This window comes from Pygocentrus nattereri, chromosome 12, assembly GCF_015220715.1.
Source record: "Pygocentrus nattereri isolate fPygNat1 chromosome 12, fPygNat1.pri, whole genome shotgun sequence".
Classification (NCBI taxonomy): domain Eukaryota; kingdom Metazoa; phylum Chordata; class Actinopteri; order Characiformes; family Serrasalmidae; genus Pygocentrus; species Pygocentrus nattereri.
The window spans coordinates 40764879-40787137 of NC_051222.1; the positions used below are offsets into that span (position 1 = coordinate 40764879).

Below are 22259 nucleotides of genomic sequence, written 5' to 3' on the forward strand. Positions count from 1 at the left end.
GCCAAATGCCATAAATTAATTGTATTACTGCATTCCATTCTGGAAGAAGTTGCCAAACAATTAACTGGTTTGAAAGGTTCCTGTCTTTTTGAATGAAAGAATCGTCATGAGAACTTTTAAAGTCTTTTAAGAGTAAATTTGTTCTTAAGCATGTTTGGTAAACAGGATCCATTTATCTGGCAAAATAAGATCTTTAAAATAATTTATCTCAAACTTTTCTTCTGGAGTATGAAGCAAAATTGTCAAATCATTTACACAGTGAATGTGATTAAATTGCTTGACTGTGCTGATCATGTAATGTTTTTGTTATAGAGCAAATTCTTCTCATCATGAGGTCACAGCTCATTTTCCTGCTCCTCTACTCAGGAGTGTTTGTCTTCGGTATGTTTATCATTCACTCTTTCAGAAATGCTCTGTATGCTTCCATTTCAGTATTAAATAATTACAGTACATTAGCACAGCTAAAACAGCAGCAGTCATAAATTTTATTTGCACTTTAGTCCATTTTTATAGATAACCATGTTTCATAGTGTGTCACAAATCATATAATCAAGCCTTTTAAACATACTGAAAACCTTCACACAGAGACACATGAGCACCTTATGAAAAAGTGGGATATTACCTCATTTACATTAGTCATTTTTACAATATTCTTCCTTAGTAATCTACTAAGTACTAAAAACCTAATTACAAAGAGGTTCCATACAAACTGTTGAGCTTTAAAACTCTTTTCATTCAGCTCCAGTCTTTCCACACATATAGAATGTTTTTTCTTATGATTGCTACGTCTAGCTTGCTTGACTGCCAGTAACAGAATGACTGCTCTTCCTGAACTAATCATAAACAAATGAAAACAAAAGGTTTTCAAAAGGAGTCCTTTCAGAAATAAACCCTGAAAAAATACTCTGAGAAATTAACCCAAATAAACATGTTTCCTATTTTCTGAACTTACTACAACCCCCTGAAAAAATCCTGTTCAGAGTCTCTGAACCAAGCTGGGAGCCACTCTCTCTTTCTGGGGCATGCCAGAGTAGGGCACTGTCTATGCTTTGGAGTAGTTTGTACTGACTGGGGTTGTGGGAAAATACTGGAAGAGGAATCAAGTTCTGTGCTCCACTAGCTGCACTGCTGAGCTGGATGGTGCACTTGGCTGCTCTAGCACTGCTGCAGGGGCCTGAGACAGCGTTTCCCCTGTGCAGCCTCCCTGTGGTCTGGTACAGCCCTCGTAAGGAAGCAGCCTGTCATGATGTAGTACCACTTTGCACCCATGGGGGGAGCTGCTCTCTGTACACAACGTCTAACCTTTCTAGGACCCAGGCTGGCCCTACCCACAATTACTTGCTACTGAACACGCAAAAGACCATAGAGATAGTGGTGGAGTTCAAGCACAGTAAGCCCCATCCCCTCTCCCACATCAGTGGCTTTGTGGTTTCTACTGCAGACCTGAAGTGCGAGAGGAACATCACCAAGAGAGTTCGGCAGAGAACGTTCTTCCTGAGACAGCTGAAGAACTTCAATGTGCCACAGAGTCTCATGATCCAGCTCTACACAGCGAGTCCACCTTCACATCATTCATAACTATCTTTTTGGGTTCCTACAACCCAGGAACATGCCAAACTCAGCACGTACTCAGGACAGCAGAGGCATCATGGGATATATCTGCCAACGCTTCAGGGCATCTAAAACAGCAGAGTGCCGGCAACATTACAGCTGACCCCTCTCATCCTGGACATCACCTCTTCTAGACACACCCCTAGAAGATTCAGGACCATCAAGCCAACACAGACAGATGTTCTAGTTTTAGTGAGGACCCTGGCTGCAGCATTTTGGACTAGTTGAAGTTTGCTTAGATTCCTGCTCGTACATCCTGACAGTAGTGCGTTACAGTAGTCTAGCCTAGAAGTAATAAAGGCATGTACTAGTGTATCTGCATCACGCAGGGACAGGGCATTTCTTATCTGGCTGATATGTACAACTGTGTATCGTCTGCATAATAATGAAAGTTTACGCCGTGGTTACTTATAACTGTGCCTAATGGTAACAAGTATAGTGTAAATAATAATGGTCCTAATATAGACCCCTGCGGAACTCCAAATCTCACTTTTGAATAATTGGAAGATAAATTGTTTACCCTAACGAACTGATAACGTTCTGATTGGTAAAATCTGAACCATGATAGGGCCGTCCCTGTGACTCCAACCATGTTTTCTAACCTTTCTAGGAGAATATTGTGGTCTATTGTATCAAAAGCTGCGCTGAGGTCAAGTAGCACTAACAGGGATACGTAGCCTTGATCAGAGGCAAGAAGAAGATAATTAGTTTTTTTTTTTTTTTTATTGGAAAAATACAATACTTCCAATCACACAAATACAATTAACCAATTCCCATTTTTCGCTTTTTGAATCAAATCAAACAACAACAACAAAACTAACCCAATCCCCCCCCCCCAAAAAAAACCCTTGATAACAATGAAGGATAAAATAATTGAACTAATTACTAACTACCGTGTATTAAACAATAACCACCCCTCGCCCAACGCCCCCACCTCAGCTCAACATGACCAACTCACATATTGCCATTTTTTTAAACAATATAAAATGCAACACAAAAACAAGCACACACTCAATCAGGTAGTGTCTCCATATTAGTGAAATAAGAAATAAAGGGTTGCCATTTATGGAAAAATTTGACCGTACATCCTCTCAACGTATATTTAATTTTCTCAAGTTTTAAAAAAAAAAGGACGTCCTTGAGCCAACGGGAGATAGAAGGATGTTTAACAGACTTTCAATGCAACAATAAGGTGCGCCTTGCTAGTAAGGATGTGAAAGCTATAATATCCTTCTGTGTAGAGCTAAGTGCTAATGAGGGGTCGGGAATCCCAAATATAGCGATCAGAGGGCAAGGCTGGAGATTCACCCCAAGAACAGTGGACATAGTCGTAAAATAACCCTCCCAGAAGCCTTTCAGATCAGGACAAAGAAAAAACATGTGGCTAAGATGACAAGGAGAGCCATGGCATTTATCACATTTGTCTTCCATTTCCGGATACAGTTCAGATAGCCTAGCCTTAGAGAAATGCACCCTGTATAAGACCTTAAATTGAATAAGTCAGAGACGGGCACAAGAGGTGGTAGATCGAATCCTTTCTATGGCCTGTTCCCAGGATTCTGCATGAATTTGTATTCCCAATTCACTCTCCCATATGCCTTTAAATTTACCAGTTGAGTGGCTACTAAAGGCCAAGATAATGTCATATAGCTTGAAATAATTCCTCTGTGATGGGGAACAAATGAAAGCATGGTTTCCCACCGCTGTTCTAGAGGTAAAGAGGGGAAATTAGGAAAACACTTAGCCACAAAATTGCGAATTTGAAAATAGCGAAACAAATGAGTAACGGGAAGGCCGTATCGAGATGACAAATTGGCAAAACTATCAAAAACACCATCTACATATAAATATTTGAATTGTGTAATACCCTTGTCATACCACACTGAAAATGTTGTGTCCACAAGTGACGGAGGAAATAAATGATTATGTAAAGGACCCAAGGAAGAAGCAGCTACAAATTTAAAATGCCGTATAAAATGATACCAGATCTTGAGCGTATTAAGAACCACTTGATTATCAGTGTACAGAGAGGGTATCGTAGGTAAAGAGGAGTAAAGTAGAGCAGATATTGAAGATCCCTTACAGCATGATAGCTCCAATTTACACCAAGAGGATCCAGGAGATTTTAACCAGTAACAAAGTTTATGTATGTGAGCAGCCCAATAGTAAGTTAGAAAGTTAGGTAATGCAAGTCCTCCACTAAGTCTGCATCTCTGCAGTAAAGTTTTACGAACCCTAGGTGATTTCCCACCCCAAACAAAAGAACAAATGACCTTATCCAGTGAGTCAAAAAAATGTTTTGGCAGAAAAAGAGGAATTGTCTGAAATAAAAATAAAAATGTTGGTAAAATATTCATTTTAACAACATTGATCTTGCCAATTATTGAAAGGGGGAGATTACCCCATCTTTGAATATCAGAAGTAATCTTTAAGATGAGGGGAGTGAAATTAGCAGATGCAAGGCTAGATAAAGAACGAGTCAAATTGATACCTAGGTATTAAACCCTGATGGACTATACTGAAAAGGTAAATCTGACTGTTGAAGATGACAAGCTGCGATATTCACGGGAAAACACTCACTTTTCCCCAAATTTAATTTGTAACCTGAAAAGGTGCTGAAGTTCTCCAAAATACTTAAAACAGCAGGGATTGAAAGTGTGTGATCTGTTATGTATAATAACAAATCATCCACATACAACGATAATTTATATTCAAGTCCGTTACGGGTGATTCCTTTGAATAAGGAGGAAGATCTTAACGTAATAGACAGAGGCTCGATAGCAATGGCAAAAAGCAAAGGTGACAGAGGGCAACCTTGGCGACATCCACGACCAAGGGCAAAATAATCAGAATAAACATCATTAGTGTGGACACTGGCTTTAGGGGATGAATAAAGAAGTAAATTTATCACCAAATCCGAATTTCCTCAAAACCGCAAACAAGTACTCCCACTCTACCCTGTCGAATGCTTTTTCAGCATCTAAGGAAATTACCAGTTCAGGAAGTTCAGCCGAATGTTTTGAGTAAATTATATTAAAAAGTGTGCGGGTGTTAAAAAACAGTTGACGTCCCTTTATAAACCCATTAATATGAGGAAGCACATTTTCTAGACGGGATGCGATTACCTTAGCTAACACCTTTACATCAGCATTGAGCAAAGATAATGGTCTGTAGGACCCACAAGAGGTAGGATCTTTGTCCCTCTTGAGAAGGAGAGCAATAGTGGCTTGTGTCAGAGTTGGTGGCAGTGAACCACTTTCTAAGGATTCATTGAATACGGATAAAAGTAGCGGAGCCAATTTACCAATAAATGTTTTGAAAAATTCAATTGGAAACCCATCAGGGCCTGGGGCTTTGTTAGATTGCATAGCTTTAATTGCAGTTGAAACTTCTTCAAGGGACAGTGGAGAGTCTAGTTGCCTAGCAGTGTCAGTATCAATGACAGGGTTCGAAAGGTTCAGAAGAAATTCATTCATTTTAGTGTCATCTGCAGGGAATTCAGATTTATATAATGAAGAGTAAAACGATTTGAAAGTAGCATTAATTTCCAAGGGATCTGTAGTAATAATATCATAATAACGGGATAATAATAACGGGAAGTGGCCTGCCGTCGTAACTGATGTGCCAGTAAATGACTTGCCTTGTCACCATGTTCGTAATATGAGCCACGACTGTGTAATAATAAGCGCTCTGCCTCTTTAGTTGAAGTGAGATCAAATTCTGCTTGCAAATCAAAACGCTGCTTAAGCAGTTCCGGAGAAGGGTTCAATGCATATCTTTGATCAAGGTTGCTAATCGAAGATTAAAGTTCATTAAGCCGAGCATTAATCATCTCTCAGGTAACATTTAAGTGTCTCCCAAAGCAATGAATATGAAGAAGAGTCATTTTGATTGAAAGACAAGAACTCATCAATGGAGCTTGAAATGAGATCACAAAATTCCTTGTCTGCCAAAAGAAGAGAGTTAAACTTCCAGAGTGGTGGGCTACGTTGATGGGTAGAAAATAGAATGTCTAGTAATAAAGGTGAGTGGTCAGAAATTACAATACCCGAATAGTCTGAAGAATTAACACAAGAATTAAGCGTACTGTCGATAAAAAAATAATCAATCCTAGAATATGAGTGGTGCACCTGGGAAAAGAAAGAACATTTTTTGACAGAGGGGTTACGAAACCTCCACGGATCAACAAGACCATTCCGTTTCATAAAATCAGAAAATACGTTGGACATGGCACATTGAGTCAGATTACGAGGATTAGAGCGGTCCAAGAACGGGTCAAAAACACAATTAAAATCCCCTCTGAAGATCAGCAGGTGAGTATTCAAGAAGGGGATGCTACTCAACAATCTGTTAGCGAATTCAGCGTCATCGAAATTCGGGGCATATACATTTACCAACAAAACTTTTTTTTGCATTAGGGTACCAGCAACTATGAGGTATCTGCCATTCCGATCAGCAATAGCATCTGTGAATGAGAACTGAACTTTTTTGTTAATTAAAATAGCGACTCCTCTAGCTTTTGAATTAAAGTTTGAGTGGAAGACTTGACTTACCCATGGGCAATGTAACCTATGATGATCTTTAATACGAAGATGAGTCTCCTGTAAGAATACTAAATCAGAGTTTAAACGTTTCAAGTGTGTAAAAACTTTGGATCTCTTAACAGGATTTCCTATACCTCTAATATTCCAACTAATAAATCTAAGAGGTGTGCCTGGCCCAGCAATGCTGGGATCTATATTGGCATTAACCATTTAAAAAAAAAATTTTTAAATGCAAATGGCCATAGAGAGCCGAGGTGGGGCACCCTCCCCCCAAAATACCCTTAAACAAAAATAGACCCAAAGTCCCCTCGCAAACCCAGAACAAAAGGGACAGCAGTGTTTCCCACATTAACCTAAAGCTGTAGTCCACACTAATGTTGAACTACCCAGAGACTACGTGGAGCAAAATAAGCAAGAAGAAGAGACAGAAGGAAAAAAGAAGAAAAAGAAAAAACCTCCCGCCGATTTCAACATCATTTAATGGTATGCGCATAATGCAAAACGGGATATTAAAAAAACTCACATCGCAAAATATTGTTTCATCTAAAGGTGAACATTCCAACAAAACAATAAAAAGATGACTGCCCTAAGAACACATCAAATTTTCACACAGATCGGGATACCATAAAGCACATGAAAACACAGATTAACAGCAGGCCCACAAAAAAGATGCAGAAAGCATAAAATGAGGTAGTGCTGATCCGATCAGACGTGCAACAATATAAAACATGGTATATCCTTTTTATATGTCAGTGTCCAGTGAAAGACAGACCAAAACAAAATAGTGCCTGCTATCAACAAACAATAGTAACACCGACCTAATTAGTGCAACAAACCAGTAAACCACCTAAGACTGTACCGGTGGGGAATTAAGACTAGTGAGACCATAAACTCTAAGCAATAATAGAGCACAGAGCTGAAAAGCTGTTAGAGTTCACTCAGACATCAAGGTTTTGACATAGCGGCTGGCTTCCTCCGCTGAAACGAAGTCCTTCTCAACACCATTGTATGTTATGCGAAGTCGCGCTGGGTGAATCAGACCATACCGAGCACCGTCAATGCCACGAAGTTGGCGCCTGACCTTGTTGAACGCAGCTCGAGCCCGCGCTACCTTGGCAGTGTAGTCAGGGAAGATCGAGATGATCTGGTCTCTGACTTTAATCTGTCGGAGCTCTCTAGCGTGGAGTAGAATGTGAACACAGTCACTGTGATAATGAAATCTGCACACGATAACTCGCGGACGATCACTGGGCTTGGGTTTGGGTTGGAGGGTCCGGTGGGACCCGTCCAAAAGCGGCTCCTTTACCAGACCGAACGCTTGAGAGCAGCGGTGTCGGGGTTACAGTGCGTCGAGGCAGCCTCAGCAGGAGCCGACGGCGCACACGAGGATGCAGTCGCAGTTTGTGAACCAGGCCGCAGTTGTGTCTGAATAGTATTGCGAGTTTTAGAGTTTTTACCAGACATCTTATGCAGTCCAAAGCTAGACTTCCCAACTGAAAGTAGAGCGGAGTAAGGTATGACTATATATAGGACCAAAAAGCGCAGATAAATTACAATTTTAAATGAAATCGGCAGGAGCTTTCAAACTAACGTCCTACTCCATTGCAGCTCAGCCACTCCCCCCGATCATTAGTTATCTTAACTAGAGCATCTCAGGCTGTGATGTGGTCTGAATCCAGTTTGGAATTTTTCATATATATGGTTCTTATGTAGATATGAACTAAGTTGCTGGGCCACCGCTTTTTCTAAGATCTTTGATATAAACGGTAAGTTAGAAACAGGCCTGTAATTAGACAAAACGGCGACATCAAGATTTGGTTTCTTGATCAGAGGTTTGATAACTTAACCATAAGCTTTGGGTACATGGCCCAGACTAAGGGACGAGTTTACTGTAGTTAAAAGAGGGTTTATAATAACTGGCAGTACTTCTTTGAGTAATTTTGATGGAATTGCATCGAGTATGCAGGTTATGTGATTTGCATAAGAGATAATCTTCTCTAGCTCCAGCTGTGGGAGGGGGTAAAAAGTTTCCAGGCTGTTTTCTACAACTGTGTTTTGTTTTATATCAGCCAAGTCAGATGGCAGCCAAGCTGGATTTGATACTGTGGGTTGAATTTGTTGTCTAAGATTTTCAATTTTATTATTAAAGAAGTCCATAAAAACTTCACTGGTGAGAGTTGCTGGGATTTCTGGTTCATTACCTGGCTGATTTTGTGTGATTTGGGAAATCACATTAAACAGAACTCTAGGATTATACTTATTATTCTCGATCAGTGAGGCCAGATATGCTGAGCGAGCTTCAGTGAGGGCATTTCTATACTCTATAAGGCCGTCCTTCCAGGCAGAGCGAAACACTTCCAGCTTGGTTTGTCACCATTTCCGCTCTAGTTTACGAACTGTTTGTTTTAAGGTCCGGGTTTTATGGTTGTACCACGGGCTTTTTCTGCCTTATTATTTTTATTTTAGGTGGCGCCACATTTTGTTTGATGGAGTGGAGACTGGGGTTGATAGCTCTTAGGGAGTTATTCCTGGTCACTGTCTCGGACTCAGGTTTTTCTGTAAAGCTGCTTTGTGAAAATACCTGCTGTAATGTGTGCTATAAGATATTGTGCTGTCACTAGTGAACATGTATCAGCTCTGCTAGTGAACTCTTGTCTATTTCCAGGTTCAACAGCCTGTACTGTCGGCTACATCACAGCTGGGATGATTGCAAATAACACATTTTATTTAGGCTACAATGCCACAGAGTTTGATTCGTGTCTGAACAACACCGTGCTGATCAACAACCTGACGTCCATCACTTCTACAGTGATGGACCCCAGCCTCCAGAGAGTCATTCTGAACAAACTAAACCAGGTCAGCATTACTGAATAGTTTCTTCACTAACCCCATTCTTAGTGCAGTCCTCTGCACGTTTACTGTCTGTCTTCAAATGTTTTCTACAGGTCTCCTCTATAACGGTCAGTTTTTTCTGTAGTTTTACCACCCCATATCCAAAAAAGCTGCTACAGAAAATGTAAGAAACAAAAACAATGTAATAATATGCAAATCATTTCAGTGAAATGTAGGGCTGGAAACACCACATGAAATGTTGAAACTGAAAAATTTTACTTTTGTCTGAAAAATTTTTGCCCATTTGAATTTAATGCCAGCACTATAATTCAGAAAAGGTGGGACAGGCCAAGAAAAGGACTTGTAAAGTCTTATAATGCTAAAGAAAACTCCTGGCAAAATATCTTACAACTAATTAGGTTGTAAACTAGTTAGGCAACAGGTCAGTAACATGATTGATCTCTCCTCTCAAGGGACACCATCTACCACTTCATCCATCTTACTCCAAAATTCCTCTTTCCCCTCTAACTGACAACCAACCTGTGGTGCATATGAACTGACCACATTCAAAATCACACCATCAACCTCCAACTTCAGGCTCATGATCCTGTCTGACACTCTCTTTACATCCAGAACACTTTTCCCAAGCTGTTCCTTTAGGATTATCCCTACTCCATTTCGCTCCCTCTCTACACCATGATAGAACAGTTTGAATCCACCTCCAATGTTCCTGGCCTTGCTTCCTTTCCATCTGGTCCATCTGGTCTCCATCCTTCTCTCCATCATGTCTGCAAGCTCTCTGCCTTTACCAGTCGTTGTCCCTGTGTTCAGAGTCCCTACTCTAACCTCCACACTCCTGCCTTTCCTTCTCTCTCACTGCCGTCTAACCCGCCTTCCTCCTCTCCTCTTTGATGGTCTTCGACCTACAGTAGCCCAATTTCCAAAATCGGCACCCTGCTGGTCAACAGCACCGGAGGCGGTCGTTGTTAACCCGGGCCTCGACCGATCCGGTATGGCAATCATATTTGTGATCCGCATGATAGTTTTGGCACAAGTTTTACGCCGAATGCCCTTCCTGACGCAACCCTCACCATTTATCCGGGCTTGGGACCGGCGCCAGAAGTACACAGAGTACACCCCTAATGGCTGTTTTTTTTTCATGCAAACTGTAAAAACCTTTCAAATTTAACTTAAGGCCCTGTATGGCGAACCTTACAGAAGGTTCTTATTCACTTTACTGCTGCATCTTATATATGGAGATTCTTAAATATGATTAAATGTGTGTGTGTGTGTGTCTGTGTGTGAGTCTATGTGTGAGAGTGTGTGTGTGAGTCTATGTATGTGTGTGTGTGTGTGTGTGTGTGTGTGTGTCTGTGTGTGAGTCTATGTGTGAGAGTGTGTGTGTGAGTCTATGTGTGTGTGTGTGTGTGTGTGTGTGTGTGAGAGAGTGTGTGTGTGTGTGTGTGTGAGTCTGTGTGTGAGTCTATGTGTGAGAGTGTGTGTGTGAGTCTATGTGTGTGTGTGTGTGTGTGTGTGTGTGAGAGAGTGTGTGTGTGTGTGTGTGTGAGTCTGTGTGTGAGTCTATGTGTGAGAGTGTGTGTGTGAGTCTATGTGTGTGTGTGTGTGTGTGTGTGTGTGTGAGAGAGTGTGTGTGTGTGTGTGTGTGTTTCTGTGTGTGTGTCTGTGTGTGTGAGTCTGTGTGAGAGTGTGTGAGAGTGTGTGTGTGTTTCTGTGTGTGTGTGTGTGTGTGTGTGTGTGTGTGTGTGTACATATACAGGAAAATACTGGCGACACTCATTGACAGTTTTTCTACATGAATGTTTTGGTTCTATGGGCTTTTATAAGTTAACGCCTGTCTTTAAAGTGCGATTACGTTCCTCAGGTGAGTTTTCAGCTACACTACATTCACCCACCCAGGGAAGGGGCGTCTGTGCTTGGCGTCAAACTGTTAAACAGGTTCTTAAATATTTCTATGAAACCAGAAATCTGTAGTTTTGGTGGGTCAATACAACTTACAAAGAAATAGATTTCCATTTCCTGAATAAGAGGAAAAAGAGAAAGAGAAACGGGGAGGTAAGAAAAAGTGTAAGTAGGGAAGAGAAGACGGATGGAGAGGTGGAAGAAAAACTGATTGCGTGTGTGTCTGTGATGTTCACAGCTCTACCCATCAGGCCTTCCAGACAGCGTGCTGAGTCAACTGGGCCCCACGTCTCTTGTGGCCAATGTTACTGAGATCAACACGTGGATCATCTCAAAGCAAAATACGCTGTTCTTACTGATGGTCTCTTCTAAAGGAGCCTGGACCTTCGAGCAGGTAGTATGTCTAAGTGTATCTATGTGGGACGTTCTGGGTTTTTGGTGCTGCATTGTGGGTTAAAACAGTACTACAGATACCAGCTGATGATGAGAAGCGACTTCAGCTTTGCGGCTTATTGCAGATTACAGTTGCTGCTGCAGCAGTACGGAGCCCCTAAGGGGCCATGGTTAATGACCGCGAGCAGACGTAGGACCAGAGGCGCCCAATGGCATTTCCCACATCAGAGCTTAGAGCTACATTAGAACGTTGAAAACTGTTTGGCCAGTCTGAGCTGGGTTTATTCAGCCATTGCCCTCTGCCGTATCTGTGAATGTAGCTTTTACCGTACGAGGAAACTCGATCTCAGCCTCAGTTTGAGTCACATACTAACAGAATCATGTTTGACTTTGAGAAGAGACACTAAGTCTTTATATTTCAATCCAAGGTCTACAAAATCACTAACTACTCATTTTTCAGTAGCTATCCCAGCCCTGGTGTTTTATCACATCCTGAATCATGAACGGCATGTTTGTGATTGTGTTGCAGAGCAAAGCAGTGATTAGGAGGTATCTGAGTGTGACTAATCAGGATCCAGCAAATACTGATGTATACAGATTCGGCTCCTTCTTATGTTCTTTTGATATCACTATTCTCAAAGTGATCACTCCTACCTACTTGACGTAAGTACACCAGCACACACACACACACACACACACACACACACACACACACACACACACACATGTGCATGAGGAGACCGGTATGTATTTGCAGACCTGCACCTGAAGTAGCCTTTGTAAGTTGTGTATTATCTGTGGACTGTTCCGTGTCGTTTAGGTGAAGAACACGTTCTTTTTTCTCTGTGCAGCCTTATTGAGTACCTCTACACATGCTCTGGTTATCAGACAACAGCTCCGTGCAGCATTGGAGGTACTGGCTACCTGTCCTCGTGCTCTGTTGATAAGAAATCAGTTCTGTACAGCATGGCCAAGTCCGAACTCAGCACTGTGCTCACTGACCCCGCAACGTACTTCCAACTCATCAGCTCTTACCTGGGTAAAGTACACACAGTAAACACCAAGGCTGCCTGGCAGTGCTGCTGGAGAAATGCTGCCCTCTAGAGTTTAGAGTACTTCCAGCCATTCCTCCTCCAGCTACTCAAGCTCATCAGCAGCATCAGAATATTCAATCCACATATTTTAAAGCGAGTTTACTCTGAAGGTGTCCGGGGGGATTTCTGGGCTGCTGGTGTCGCTGTAGCCGAATGTATTTTGCTAGATTTGTTCATAAAGGAAATGGGTGCAGCTGTGACAGGTTAAACTTAATCTTTAGTCTGCCATGGCTGTATATAGTCTCATAAGCCGCACACAGGATCATCTGCTATGTGCTATGTTAGTGGCGCTTTCAAGGGAAAAGTCAGGGTAAAAAGAATTTGAATGATGGTAATTAATTAAATTATTTTTTTACTAAAGCATTTCATTCAGTCTCTGTTACACTGCCAGCCCTTGATTAAGAGGTTAATGTTTTATTGGTAAACTCTGGCTGCAGAAATGCCTCTCTGGTGGTCCGGCTGGATTTGAGAGCAGCTTTCGACTACGAGGTCTCGCCCATGGCGTTTAAAGCTGGGGTCCCAGAGTTTCAGCCTGTCTTAGTGATCTGCTGAGGTGCTATAGCCAGTCCAGCCACTCCACTCAGCTGAGGCAGGCTTGTTTCACACGTGTGATCTCACGGTGCGTCCTGCACTGCTCGAGAGCACAAAGCTGTACGTGTGAATGACCAACATGTTTGAGCTGTAGAAGTCACAAGAGCGTCCGTGTCACACTGAGGGGGTTAAGTCTAAAATCGGCTTTAGATCCTAAGATCACTTACAGCTCAGTTAGGAGATCATTTTCTAACACACATCGGAACTCTGGGAACTCTGGGAATATGTTTTGGCCTGTTTGCTTTCTTGTGAAATTGAGTTGTCTGTTTAGCTTGAAAACACACCTGCTTGGTATTTCTCAAGGGGCTTCAGGGGAATACACTGCCCACCTCTCTTTGAAAAGGTCTTTGCTGTTGCTGGTGTTGTTGTCCATGTTGTTTGTTGTTAGTTTAATATGTGCTTTTTGTTGATTGGGTTTTATTGGACTGGGCTGTGATCAGTGGTGGACAAAGTACACAAAACCTGTACTGGAGTTAAAGTCGAGACACCCCAGGGTAAAATATTCCTCCAGTAAAAGTAGAAGTTCCTCCCTTTAGACCTCCACTTGAGTAAAAGTACTAAAGTATTTCCCTTCAAATGTACTTAAGTATAAAGTAAAAGTACTAAAAGAGTAATTCTGGCTCTGATGTCCTGTTATCATTTTTATAACCAGACTGGCTTCATGAACTCATTTCAGGTGAAAGTCCTCCAGCGTCTCTCTTGGTAAACCAGTCTTTTAATAGAAGGTCATTAATTAGTGACGCTGACGTCTATTAAAATGATCAGAAGCACAAAACACTGAAGGTAAACAGTTTCCATCAGGGAGAACCGAGTGGCTCTGAAATCACTTTTTACACACAAGCAAAGTTTCAGTTTCAGATTTATTTACAACTTAGTTCCAAGTTTAAGTTGAATAAAAACTGGCTTTAAACTCAGGATCACAGATGAGCTCCTTTACTATGTTGATCTGTAGGCGTCTGTTCATAAACATAAACCAGCCCAAACTCATTTACTATAAAATGAAATGGTGTTTGTAGAAATTCAGAAAAAAGCCGCGTCAGTCTCGACTGCATATGTGGACATATTTCTATATTGAGCTCTATTTACACAAAGTTAGGTTAGTTCATCATTTATGTTGAACAGACTCTCCCAAAGTTTTACGCTGCTGCGCTGACGTTGAACCGCGTGCTGCACTGGGTCGGTATGACCAACAGGTCAAAACCAGCTCTAAACAAAGTGACCGCTGGGCCCTGATTGGTGCTCTGGCTTTGCGCTTCTTTCGCTTTGACATGTTACGTTTTTATACACACAGAAACCAAAAGGAACGACAGATTTCTCAAAATGTAGGAGGAAAAAGTCGGATATTAGACTCTGAAATGTAGTGGAGTGAAAGGAAAAAGTCGCCCAGAACGGAGAAACTTCAGTACAGATACACCAAAAATACTAAAGTACAGAAACTCATTACATTTACTCAGATACTCAGGTACTCAGTTACTGTCCACCACTGGCTGTGGGATTATTGTTTGTTTCTTTTTGTGTGTCTTCCTTGGAGATGTTATGGCTGAAGGTGGCTTTCCCTGCTGTTCCAGCTGTTTTTCTTGTTCAATAAAAGAGCAATTCCTTGAACAGAAATAATGACATCCTCTGATTTGTCTTCATTGCGATGCCACAATATATCCAATTTACTGACTTGTGTTTATGTGTTGTACAGGTGGAGCTCCTCTTGAAGATATACAAGTTATTTCTACTGGGAATATCAACATGAGCATCAACATCTTCATGAGCCTGAATCCTGCTGTTGTCATGGTGTGAAACAACAAAATAATGCAGTAGATTTCTGATGTTAGTCAGAATGAAATACAGAATGAAACTAAGATTTACTGAGAACTGAAACAAGACTGTGTTTGTGTGTTTCAGAACCTGAGTGTGAGTACAGTGCGTGATCTCTTAGGGGTGAATGTTCGTGGTCTAAAGCAATATGAGAACTCTTCTGTGATTCATGCCTGGGTGGCTAAACAGAAACAGTCTGACTTAAACACCCTTAACATTGGCCTGCTGGGGGGTATAGCTAACTTCACTGATTCTACACTCATTCCTACAACCACACCTGTCAACATCACTACTCCTAAAGGTTTGAGTGCCACTGCAAGTACCAGCACCTTTACTTCCAGCAACAACTCTAATGTAAATGCCCAAACCACCACTAGTGCTACAGTCACCGCAAGTGACAAAACCACCGTCACCAAGCTTGACACTGTCACTGCCAACAATGGCAGTTTTGACACAACTGCCAGCAGCATTACCACCTTAGGAAACAGGACTGTCAATACCATCACAAGTGTTGCAACCACTGCCATCATCAACACCACTGTTAGTAACAAGATCAGTGACAACACCGCCATCTCCGCAGTCAACAACACCAGTGTTGGTGCCACCAATACAAGCCTCAACACCAGTGTCACTTCCACTGCCAGCTCCAGTACCACCATCACCATTGCTACTGTCAACACCATCACTGTCAATGTCACAAATGGAAATGTAAACAACCCCAGCAACAATGCTACCACTGCAATCCTCAACATCACTGTCACTCCTACTACCAGTGTCAACAGCACCATCACTTTTGCTAGTGTCAGCATTGCCCCTGTCAATACCACAACTGTCAATGCTGACAACACCAGTGTCAGTGCCACCACTGCAAGCCACAACATCAATATCACTCCAACTACCAGTGTCAACAGCACAATCAACTTTGCTAGTGTCAGTACTGCCCCTGTCAATAGCACAACTGGCCATGTTGACAACAGCAGTGTCAGTGTCACCACTGCAAGCCACAACACCAGTGTCACTTCCAATGCCAGTTCCAATACCACTATCACCACTGCTAGTGTCAACATCACACCTATCGGCATCATAAATGGCAATGTAAACAACTCCAGCAACAATGTTACCACTGCAATCCTCAACACCACCGTTACACCCAATCCCGGTGTCAACACCACCATTACCTTTGCTAGTGTCAGCACAGCCACTGTCAATACCACAACTAGCCATGTTGACAACACCACCACCAGTGCCACCACTGCAATCCTCAACATCACTGTCACTCCAACTACCAGTGTCAACAGCACAATCAACTTTGCTAGTGTCAGCACTGCCCCTGTCAATACCACAACTGTCAATGCTGACAACCCCAGTGTCAGTGCCACCACTGCAAGCCACAACATCAATGTCATACCCACTGCCGGTGTCAACACCACCATCAGCTTTGCTAGTGTCAGCACTGCCACTGCCAATACCACACCTGGCCAAACTGACAACACCACCACCAGTGCCACCACTGCAATCCTCAACATCACTGTCACTCCAACTACCAGTGTCAACAGCACAATCAACTTTGCTAGTGTCAGCACTGCCCCTGTCAATAGCACAACTGGCCATGTTGACAGCAGCAGTGTCAGTGTCACCACTGCAAGCCACAACACCAGTGTCACTTCCAATGCCAGTTCCAATACCACTATCACCACTGCTAGTGTCAACATCACACCTATCAGCATCATAAATGGCAATGTAAACAACCCCAGTGACAATGCTACCACTGCAAGCCACAACACCAGTGTCACTTCCACTGCCAGTTCCAGTACCACCATCACCATGGCTAATGTCAACACCACCATCAGCACCACCACTGCAATCCTCAACATCACTGTCATACCTACTGCCAGTGTCAACATCAGCACTAGTGATAAGACCAGTATCAGCACCACAAATGGGGCTCTCAACACTACACTACCAGGGAAAATTACGTCTGCTCCCACTGATGCACCTACCACTGGAATTTCCACCATCAGCACTAACGGTGCCACAGCAGCCAGCAGTGCCATTACGAGCCCTAGTTTCAGCACGGGTGCAAGTACCATCATCACCACCACTGCTGGAATCACCTCCTCTGCCAGTAGCACCAGTATCATGGCCACAACTACCACTATCATAACACCACAGATCATTTGTCAAGGTGTAAATAGGTAAGTTATGGTTGTTGAAATTAAAAGTAAGACAATATTCCAGGAATAAAAGTTTAATATTATATATTTTTTATATCACAGTTATACACTTGAGAATCAGCTTTCGTCTGGAAGTGTATCTGCTGTTCTCTGCAACTTCAACATCTCTGAATATGCCTGTTCATCTGTGAGTTTTTCAACAAAGCAAATAAAAAATATAAATTTATGGCAATGAACTTCTTAGACAGCAGGTTTTTAGTCATACAATTTCTTAAAGTCTTGTCTCTGTTTCTGTCTTTACTTGTATGTTCCAGTCCTCTAAGGTTGCTGCTCTGACCTCTGATGATCTCTTCACACTACTGACTTGCAAACTGCCAAGCAACGTGGTCTACTCTAAAGATGTTTGGGTGCTTTTCCTCCAAAAGTTTGCAGCACCTCTCCCGGCAGCTCTGGATAAGTACTCCAGCGTGGTATGGGATGTTCACTTGTGTTGCAGTAAAACTAAACATTTGGTCTGAATTGTACATTGAAATATCCACTGACTCTTACAGAACCCCAGCATCACTCTGCCTGACACATCTTTTCTTAATGCCATCGGAGACGTGATAGTCAGCAGCTTCAGTGCTGCACAGCTTAGGGATGCCTTTTTCATCACCCAGTGGTTCCAGATTCGGCTCAGACCATTTTTATCATCAGTGCCTGCAAACTTCCTTTCCATTCTCAGTTCCAGGACCTTCAGCTGTGAGACCTACCAAGTTGTGTAAGTATGGGCAGTGGAAATGTTGAACATTACAGATGGTATTTAAAGCATTTTAAAGAAAAAGCAAACAATCCTTCACAACATCTGATCTCTTCTTATCCAACCTAGGGTACAAGCATTTAGCTCACAAGAACCGGCCATGCAAGATAAGCAAAAATTGTCCGTCATCAGTAATTTCATCAAGCCCTTCCTCAAAGGTAATTAAAATGAATGGCATATTAACATTTCTTTCTTTCTGTCTTAGATTGTGAAACAATAGTTAGTTGTTCAGTGGAATAATAGAAAACAGGTTCTATTCTGATTAGGTCCCCTTCTGCACTGTGACCATGGCTGTGTTTCCAAGACTCCTGGCAGCAGTAAATGACTGAATCTAATGTTTATATGTGATGATATTCAGTCTGTGTAACACAATGTGGTGTTTCAGGTCAGTCCTGTGTGCTGCCCGGGAGCAACGACTCAGACTGGCTGGTGAAGAATTTTGGCCAATTCAGGAGTTCTGCTTCATTTTCTGACTTCATCAGCCTGAAGAGTGACTTCAATGGAGTGAGTTACAAAGCATTCTGAAGTGTGCATTTACTATAAAGTCGTGCAGTCATAAGGCCACCTTCTTGGGACTCAGCGGGAACCACCATAGTAATCTTAACCCTGCTGAAAAGCCCAGCACAGAACAACTGGTTTATGCTGGTCTAGTGCTGGTCTGGTTCTTCTTTAGCTGGTTAACCCAGCGTGGTCATGCAGTTTCACCAGCCTACCAGCGTCCACAGCAAAACACAAGCTGATTTAGCTGGTGACCAGTTGTTCACTCCTTCCCACTCTTCCCTTACTTTTATCTCTTCCTCATAAACTCTGTAACTGGTTCTCCCTCCTCTCACACTTTCTCTTTCTCTCAGGTAAATGCAGCAGAGGTTCTAACTTCATCCCAGTTGGCAGAACTTTGCTCTGACCCCACTCGACTTACTGGTCCCCAGGATGTAAACACTGTGATGGCGGCTGTCAACCTGAACCAATTCACCTCCTTCTTTGACAGCCTCAATTCCAGCATCCAGGTACTTAAAACTTCTCTGTGTTAGATCACGCATTCATAGTTCTCTCGATAGGCAGACACTCACTTATTGATGCATCAAGAGCTTGTGGTTAATTCATGCACTGAAACTTAGTGTAGAGGTTCTAGCATCTCAGCTTCATCCTGGGCTTTCCCTGCACTTTTCTGTGCCTTTCCATGTATTTTTCCAAAGATTCATAGCAATGATTATATGTAAAGAAATGAGCCACAACCAAGCAAATACCATCACAATTCATGTCGTGGTACATGGGCCTACTCAGGACCTAATGAAGAACATTTTTGCTTTATTGACTACAGTTTATCCAGTTTAACAACACGTCATGACAGTTCCAGCATGATAATATGCCACATTTCAAGGCCTGTATCCTCACCTAATGGGTTCAGGGACATAACAGCCAGTTTTTTTGTTGCTTTAGTGGCCTGCACAGTCCCTAGATTTGCACCTTTTTGGGCATTTTTTGGACAAGGTGGAAAGAGTTATTTACAGGAAAACAGTGTCTTATTTGCAGCAACTGCACAATATATGAATTCCCACAAGGTACAACATTCATGCAAGACATAAAATACATGCAAACCTAAGGGAATGTATTTCAAGCACAGAAAACGGGTCTATGCTTGGCCAAAACACTTACTGCTGAGTCCAAAACTGCTTCTGGAAGTAACTTCAGCACAAGCACTGATTGTTGGGAGCTTCATAGACTGGGTTTTATGGTGAACCAGTGTTACAAGATTGGGGTTAATGTGCCTTTAAGAGCTGTATGTGAAAGCGCACTATATTTTGTTTAGGTCAGTTTTGGCGGATGCAGCGGCAGTGTGTGTGATTAGATATAGTGGGGGTGAGGAGGCTGCTGCTTGGTCTCTCTCTCTCTCTCCGCCTCGTGTTTTAGGCCAGTTAACATCTACGGCTCTCCCCTGTTTTGTTGAGGCTAGCTACGTTTGTTTTTGAGTGTTTAGACTGTACAATAAATGAAAGACGTGCTGGGGAACTCGGCCTGGACTCCTGTGACTCGCTCTGAAGGAAGAAAGATAGGTAAATAAACGTGGGTATCACCCTAGAGCGGTTAGCTCTAGCCCAAGGAACTACAAGTTCCACTGGTTCCTGTCTACGGCCGGGAGAAACAACTGCCAGAGAAAAAAAAGGTGACACTGGGGGCTCGTCCGGGATAATCCGGCTTTCAGTGGTGAGTCACATGCAACTTTTCCTAATGAAATGGTGAATGAAACTACGCGAAGGCAGCACAGTTTAAGCAGCTCAGCTAATGCGACCGTAGTGAAGTTCGGCGAGGCAGTAGTAAACACGAAATGGCGGCGGAGCGGAGGGAAAGTTTCACCGCAGAAGCAAGTCTCAGCGCAAATATCACAAACTATAGCAACCCATTCATGTCTCTAATAACTGTAAATGAGAGTCAGCGCCCACAAATGAGCTATCACGAGGGACAGAGTCGTTCGGACTGTGGAAACGCTGCGGTTAAATGCAGCTACAATCCATTTATTGAGAGCGCGGAGCTGTTTTCACCCGCGCGCGTGCACGCGCACAGAGCGCAGCCTGAACTTTTTCTGAATGACGGAGTTTTACCCGCGCACTCGCCGTGTACCAATCCGTTCCTTGTTGGCATGGAAACCGCCGCAGACGGCGCGAAAGAAAACGAAAGTATAACCAGACGGCAGAGTGTTCAAACCCCGGCCGCTGCAGAGTAGTGCACTCAATATGCGAGCGCTCCCGGCTGTTAAAAATGCCGCACGCTCACGCCGTTAACCCCTTCACTCCCGCGATGCACAAATGCAATGCAGAAAGCACACGCATTGTTTGTCCTGATGTGCCTGGCCAAAATTCTCTAAGTCTGCCCTGTGCATGTGAGTTATGTAGTATGGAAAACCAGCCTGTGATGCAACCTGATACACATTATTGTCCAAAATGCCAAGCTCACCCACCTCAAGCCTGTAATAGTATGCAAGCCAGAGATAAATGCACTCCCCATACTTCTGTTTGTCCCACCTCGTGTAACAAACCACCTAGCTACACACAAGATGATAATTCCCCCAATTGTAGTGGAGATGAATATAGCAACCAAAGAGAAAGGGTGCCTGTATTACGCCCAGGGCAGTTTGATGGCTCTTCATCATGGAAAGAATTCCTGTATCGTTTTGAGAGCTGTGCAAAAGCTAACAACTGGACAGAGAATACTAAAGCCATCCAGCTCAAGTTTTGTCTAGTGGGGGCTGCTGGAGCTGTAATTCATAAAAACCCAAGGTCTGCACAGTGGGGGTACAGAGAGATAGTTCAGCAGGTGGAGGCTGCTTATGGGCCTGCATCAGAACATGCAGCTGCAGTAGCAATTGAACTGAGACAGCGCATTCACAAGCCGGGTGAGGCCTTACATGCTCTCAGAGATGACATTTATGAGAAAGTGTCCATTGTATATTCAGACCGATCAGAAACTGAACAAGATAGCATTGCTGTGGAGGTGTTCACTAATGCGCTTGCTGATGCTGACATCATACAGAAGCTGTTAGAAAACAGACCGCGCACACTGGCTAAGGCTTATGAGATTGCTCACGGGTATGAGACCACAAGGAGAGCAGCCACAAGTGTCACACGACTTATGGCCACAAACTCATTTAAAAACTTTGAACGAAAAAGCAAAACAGCTGTAGTGCATGAGAGTGACACCTTGAGGGAGGACGGTGACCAAGGCAGTATAATGGGAGTGCCTGCTGAATGGAAGCACCAAGACTGCAGACCCTCATCACCCAAAGGTAGATTTAAAGGTGGAAAGTGGAAAAATAACTGGGCCGAAATCAGATGTCACAACTGTTCGGGGATAGGGCATATGAAACAGGACTGCCCATCGCCCAGAAAGCCAGCTAAACCCCATCCAGCTCAGAGAGTGAGTAACCCACATGAACATCATAATGCTCCAGCTGTGCTCACTGTGAAAAGTGGCCCAGAAATGTGCATCCATGTGTTGATACATGACAGGGAGGTCTGTGCACTGCTAGATAGTGGCGCTCGGAGGAATGTTCTGCCTCTTCGCTATTTTAATGAAATCCACTCAGAAGTTAAGCCCTCACTGCAGCCATCTACTGTGCAGTTTCTACAGGGTATCGGGCCCGTGAACATTACTGTGCAAGGAGAAGTTCATCTGCCCATCCAAATTGGTAGCCACGTGGCGAGTGTCAACTTCTTGGTGGCTGATGTAGCGAGAGACACTGAAACAATCTTGGGCCATCCATTCCTAGAGCAGTCTAAAGCACGTCTTGATTTTGGAAATCAGAAAATCATGCTGTTTGGCGAGCACATTCCATATTTTGACCCAAACAGAAGACCCAGAACTCACATTGTCAGAGTAGCTCGTACAGCCACGCTGGAGTCTGGGTGTGAGTACATCGTGCCTGGAAACGCCCACTTTCGCGGGCCTGAGAAGGGGGAGGTGGTCTTGAGCCCAACCAAGGGGTTCATGGAGAAAC

General features: G+C 43.0%; 1 protein-coding gene and 1 long non-coding RNA gene across 2 annotated transcripts; both read left to right on the forward strand.

Annotated features, from left to right (window-relative positions):
- Positions 1-7368: 7368 nt before the first annotated feature.
- Positions 7369-17304, forward strand: LOC108444074 (mucin-5AC-like). Its single transcript, XM_017725050.1, has 8 exons — positions 7369-7558; positions 8821-9011; positions 11146-11301; positions 11830-11963; positions 12152-12339; positions 14676-14770; positions 14882-16989; positions 17283-17304. The coding sequence occupies exons 1-8, from the start codon at positions 7369-7371 to the stop codon at positions 17302-17304; spliced, it is 3084 nt and encodes a 1027-aa protein (XP_017580539.1).
- Positions 17305-17641: 337 nt separating this feature from the next.
- LOC108444083 lies at positions 17642-18668 on the forward strand. The gene is made up of 4 exons (XR_001859211.2): positions 17642-17728; positions 17837-17925; positions 18153-18271; positions 18619-18668. It is a non-coding gene; the product is annotated as an uncharacterized LOC108444083 (long non-coding RNA).
- The last annotated feature ends 3591 nt before the right edge of the window (positions 18669-22259 follow it).